Source organism: Crocodylus porosus, unplaced genomic scaffold (assembly GCF_001723895.1).
Source record: "Crocodylus porosus isolate Cpor-Errol unplaced genomic scaffold, CroPor_comp1, whole genome shotgun sequence".
NCBI classification, from domain to species: Eukaryota; Metazoa; Chordata; order Crocodylia; family Crocodylidae; genus Crocodylus; species Crocodylus porosus.
The window spans coordinates 67,120,566-67,126,565 of record NW_017728906.1 but is presented as its reverse complement, the minus strand read 5'-3'; the positions used below and the strand labels follow the sequence as shown (position 1 = coordinate 67,126,565).

General features: G+C 43.0%; 1 protein-coding gene across 1 annotated transcript in view; it reads left to right on the top strand.

Moving 5' to 3' along the window:
- EGFL6 (EGF like domain multiple 6) overlaps positions 1-6,000 on the top strand; it is a 69,249-nt gene that overhangs the window by 19,688 nt on the left and 43,561 nt on the right. The window contains exon 4 of the mRNA XM_019529317.1: positions 2,904-3,023. Coding sequence (XP_019384862.1) covers positions 2,904-3,023 — 120 coding nt within the window. The remainder of the gene's footprint in view (positions 1-2,903; positions 3,024-6,000) is intronic.

The following is a 6,000-nucleotide window of genomic DNA, read 5'->3' as shown; positions in this document are numbered from 1 at the left end:
TCCCTTCAAGTGTGCCTACCTCACCCCACATCTTAGTGTCATCAGCAAACTTGGACAATGTGTTTTCAACCCCCTCATCCAAGTCGCTGATGAAGATGTTAAACGGTGTGGGCCTGAGGACTGAGCCCTGGGTTACCCCACTGCTCACAACTCACCAGGTTGAGTACAACCCATCCACCACTACTCTCTCGGTGCACCCCGTCAGCCAGTTTTTTTACACATCCAACTGTGTAGGCATCAGTGCCACAGTCACTTAATTTATTAGTTGTGGGGAGACTTGAGTTCTGGTTTCTGGTACAGGATTGTCCATGCATTTTACACAAAAGAGTCATTTGATAAATACATAAATGGCATTAGAACCAGGGACTGGAACCTTAAACTCATGCCTCCCAGGTAAATGCCCTAGCCACTAAAATGGAGAGTCATGGTCCCATTCATTTACCCAGTGAAGGTTGAATTCATTGCTGCACTGTTTCAATAGAAATGGTGAAGAGTGACTCCATCCCTGCCTGAATTCCACCCAAGTCCCATTTTAGGCACCCAAGTCCTTTTGGAGATTGGATGGGTACATGACTTGCTTAAGGTCACACAGGAAATCTGTGATGGGACAGGAAATCAAGCCCTGGCTCCCTTACCTCTAGGCTACTATAAATAATTCATTATCCTGATTTTAAAGTGGGGCACTCTAGCTCTGAAACTGGCACAAGGTCATACAGGAAGCATGCATAAGGACTAGAGACTGTACCCAGAACTCATAAAGCCTGTACTCACTCCTTTTCCAGCCTCTCAGAATGGATTGCTGAACACATTCTTTCTCAGGATTCAGGAGCAACTCTTCTTTGTTTGCACATGCCAATCTGAATTTTTGAGAACACAGATATGACAGTGTCCAAAATTGTGCATTCAGAAACTTGAGTGCTCAGTTTTGGCTTTTGCCGGCTACTTTTAATTACTTGGAACTATAACAGCAATACACATTTTCAAGTGGTAGTGTAAAATGTATGACAAAGAATAACAAATGTTTGAAGTAATTAAATCATGCTGCCTCTTTTCATTGGAATCAGCTAGTATGAATGCATTTGCAAGTACCTTGCTAAAAACTGTGTGTGTCTGTAGACATGCAGAGAGGCTGCTCTGATGCACTGTAATTACAGCGCATCGGAGCAGACTTGATTAACTGAGTCTGCCGGAGTGTGCTAATTAGCACACCTTCAGCAGCTTTCACATCTCATGTGTTAGTGTCCCCATGCTTCAAAATGGTGGCGGGAGCACTTTAAAAACATTTTGAAGCGCAGGAATGCCAGTACATGTGATACTATGGGCACTTTAATTAAAGTGGCTCTTGGAGCCGCTGTAATGAAAACGCCTCCCTTATCCCCTAAGCACGTGTTTAAAGGCCCAGTATGATCTCTAGGAATATTCCTTTAGCCATCTGTATGACTGTACAGATGCTGATATAATTAGAACTAGAACTGACTGTGCTCAGCCCTCTGAGCATTGTGACTTTACTGAAATCTCATTACTTGGCTGGTATATTGTTAAACATACTGATGTATTTTGTAAATGAACTCTAACTGTTCGCTTGCTAAAGAGGTTTCAAGGGAGGAAAAGAACAGTTATCAAACAGCCCATGGAAGGCACAAACATATATAAGAAGACTGATGCCTCCATTGTCAGCAGTGAATGTTACGCCATGCAAATTAGACCTAGCAAGTTGTTTTTTTTCCTTCTTCACCAGCTAATTATAGGGGAGCTTGAAAATTGTATGATTTCTTTCTTGTCCTATCCAAATTCTATTGGAATGTTTTGAGAATGGGATTTAGAAGCTTGCTTAGAGAAATCATTGCCATCACAGAATCAGACAATTTCTAGAACACAGTCTCTTGTATTCTCTCAGGCATTTGTGCCATAAGAATAATACAGGTGATATTTGTCCCTTGAAATCCTTTAGTCAATTTTATCTCAGGCTGACTAAATATTCTTAGACTTTTATGCTCAGTTTTCACTCTTGTTTTGGCACGGAGGTTGGGTAGGGGACTAAGAAATCTTCAGTTAAAATGTGAAAACTGAGCAAGAGCCACTTTTATTAAAGTGCACCCCCCCTGCCCCATGTGTAAAGAGCATGTGTAAAGATGCCCATAGATCATAGAAAAGTAGGCCTGGAAAGGTGACCTCAGAAGTTCATCATCTAAAGGCAGGATCATCCTTGACTAAACCATCTCAGCTAAGGATCTGTCTAAAACCTGCTCTTGAAAACTTCCAAGGCTGCAGATTCCACAGTTTCTCTAGGTAGCCTGTTCCAATGGTCTCCCTCATAGTCAGAAAGTTCCTACTAATCTCCAACTTCAATTTCCAGTGCTGCAGCGTGAGGCCATTGCTCCTACTCCTGACCCCTACAGTCACAGAGACTGCAGCTTTTCTCCTCACTGGACATGTCACCCTACCTTACTGTAGCGACGTGCTACAGCAACATAGTTGTCATGTGTCACACATCACCAGCTGCTACTTCACCACAGAGGCAAGCTGCCTCATTTTAGCACATCACTATAGCAAAGTAGCGGCTAAAAATAACCACGCATCTCAGAAGAAGCACTAAAGCACGGCGCAGTAACAACATTGTTGTAGGGCGACATGTAGATGTGCCCACTCTCTGCAGTCCAGTTGATGGTTCCAGACACTGTGCTGAAGTTCGTCAGGTGCTGCAGACTGTACACATTAACTCTCCTAGCACTCGCTCCGCCAGATGGTCTGCTAAATTCCTTTCTGACGAGGGATTGGCTCACTCTCTATCCCAGGACTTTCCCTTTGGAGATTTGAAGACATGAGGCAATGTTATAAATATATAGATCTTTAAAACAAACACAAAAACCCTTGCCCTCATTTTTTTCCAATGATTTCTGCAGATATGAATGAATGTGGATTGAAACCACGACCCTGTGAGCACAGGTGCATGAATACTCACGGCAGCTACAAGTGCTATTGTCTCAATGGGTACATGCTCATGCCAGATGGCACATGTGCAAGTAAGTAACAGATAATATTAAACAAGTGCTTTTTACTTACTGATAGCTAATTTATTTGTGACGGGGACGTAGGCTTCAGCTCTCCAGTGCTTTCTTGCATTGAAGGATGTGCTCTTCCTTTTCAACATTTTTAAAAGTATAAATTAAACCAAGCCATGCATGGTCCTGGGTATACATGAGGCATAGTCGGGGCTGAGGCCCCCATCAGTTGCACGACTCAGTCCTGGCTAGACATGAGGAGCCAGACTGAGAGCCCCATGTGGGCTGGGGTTTTCATGCACCACACTCCCCCTCCTCACCCCCCACCTCCAGCCTTGAGTATCACAGTAGTTGAAATCCTCAGGGCTTGGGGTTTTCACGGTGGGCAAGACTTACCCTTGCAGCTGGGGGTCCTGTCAGCTGACAGAGCTTCCAGCTTCAGGGGAGACCCTGCTACACATGCAAATTAAAACTGAATAGCAACCAGCTATAAAATGAGTACATATTTTCAAAGTCTAACTTCATAGCTGGTTGGAGCTTTTAATTGTGTGATAGCTACTTTGCACATGTAGTTGGTCTTTGTTAAGCCAGTTAATTGTATGGTAGCTGTAACATCTCGAGGGGGGCTTAGTGATTTTTCACAGCACTTAATAAACCTTTTTTTTTAATAGCTTATGTTCTCACACTTTGGAATGATCTTGTTCTACCCAGAGTGAAAGTGCCAATTTAGTATCTGTCCAGTACAATCTTAGATGACTCAAGCAATGGTTTTGGCAGTTCTTCCCCTGGAAGATTTTTCCACAATATATGATTTTCCCTTGATACTTAGCCTGCATTTTCCTGTACCTATTTTAATTCAATTATTCTTTATTAGGTCTTTTCACACCACCCTGAACCATGACCTTTTCCTGATGTTTACATCCTTCATCCAGTTACCATAATAGGTCTATGCACATTTATTCAGCTGTCATTTTTCTAACTAGCTTCCTCATTTTCCTCTAAGTCGGTGCTTGATGGAAAGTTTCTTCCTATCCAACCACATTTTGCAGACTTAAAGAAGTTCAGACTGGAGCAGAATGGAAATTTTTCAAGGCACAAAATTTTGTCATAAAATGCTCATTGAATGAGCCTGAAATGTTTTGTTTAAAACATCTTGCATTTGACAAGTTTGCACTAAATCCAAGGCAGGGTTCTGCAGAACCACTCCTGGCAGCCTGCCCCAGCTCTGTAGATCTAGGACTTGCAGGGTCTGTAACCCTTAAGCAGATGCACCATGTAGACATGGACCTTTTGCAGATTTGCCCTGGAATCCTGGGCTTCTCACTCTGAGGAGCCCACCTTACAGGCCAATCCTGAAGCTGGGGACCCTGGAAGAGCTGTAAGAACAAAAAAGGCTTTTTGTCCTGGAAGTTGGATTTGAAAGCCTGGGAAGCCTCGGCCTGAGCTTTTGAAAATGCTGTAAGAATTTCCTTTTTGGGTAAGCATTACTGAACAGAACAAGGATGAGATTATTTTTTAGGGAGTTTCTGTTTTATCTGATGTTCCAATTCCCTTTTAAATTGTTTTGGCCCTCTTGTGTGCTCACCTGCTTTTAAGTTATTCTGTTTTTCTTATCATACATTGCCCTGAGCTTTTGTTGGGAAGGGCAGCATATAAATAAATAAATAAATAACAGTAAGTAAACTCTGTGTCTGCAGCCTGGGAGCAGTTCAGTTGCTGGGTCTGCTCCAAAGCCAGGGACCTTGGAAGAACACAGGCCCTAGGGTAATCCCCCTGGTGGGAATGCAGGATCTGTGGCTCTGGGACAGACCCACAAAACATAGGGCCAGGATCCTGGGATTTCAGGGCAAAGAGCTATGACAGCCATTCAACGTCTCTGCCTGGAGGATGGAGCTTGGAAGCCTGGGGAGTCCCAGCTCTGACTAGGGTTTAATTCCTTGGGTTCTGTGGCTTAGTTGGAGCCAGGGCTATGAGCTTCCAGTGTCCTTGCTACAGAGTCAGGACTTCAAGCTGGGACAGACTACCAAATCGGTCACTCTGGGGTAGTCTGCACTGGTATTGTTGGGTAGTATGCACTGGAATGATTTTCCAGGAGCTATAGAGCCTGTCACTGTACAGAGAGACTGCCAAGCTTCCTATTAGGAAGAGGTTGATACTGTTGCATTTATTGCTTTATATTCAGGAGCATGCCAATCTTTCATCTCAGCTGAGCAGAACCCATTGGCACATGTTATACCCCTGCTTAATGGTGGCAGTATGACCTTCATGTCTGAGTTCTGAGGGGGTTTTTAGTAGTTGCCAAACAGCAAAATTTTCTAAACTGATTGTAAAACTGCTGTGCAGTCTGCTTTAAGGTTGCTCTAAAGAGTCGCCCATGAGTCTTTGTGACCCTGGAGTTTTTTTAGCATGGCCCAAAACATTTTCTGTCTGAAAGCAAATACCTATCCAGTTTAGGGCAATCTACCATGCCATGATACCCAACTTCCACTAAAATTGGTAGAAATGGAATATGTAAATCTAAGGGCAAAAGTTAGCTTGTAGCAAAGAACGGTTTGGTCCCAAATTAGGCTGCACTGTGAGTGTTTTAAATTCAGGGGTTTGTGAAGGGCCATCTCTAACCCCAAGAAATCAGTGTCTTGTCCTCGACAGGTTCTACAGATTTATATATTATATATCTTATATTATATACTGTATGTAAAACCTAATGACAGTGGGCATCTGCCGGGCCTGGGGGACATATTTTGTTTTGGAAACACGGTCGTTGGAAGTTTTATCAGACTCTCTGGTTGCAGAATACTGAAACAAACTTTTGGTTTCAGTTTGGTTCAGCGCACAATCAATTTTTAAGTAATTTCCTATTAACTGAAAACCCTGTTTTTTCAGCCATCTGTATTTCAAACTGACATCCAATACCCTTGTGAGTTCATCCAAAAGGTCCCCTGTCCTCTCTGCTCTACTAATTTTGACTCACTTTTGGGTGCAAACTAACATGCTTATA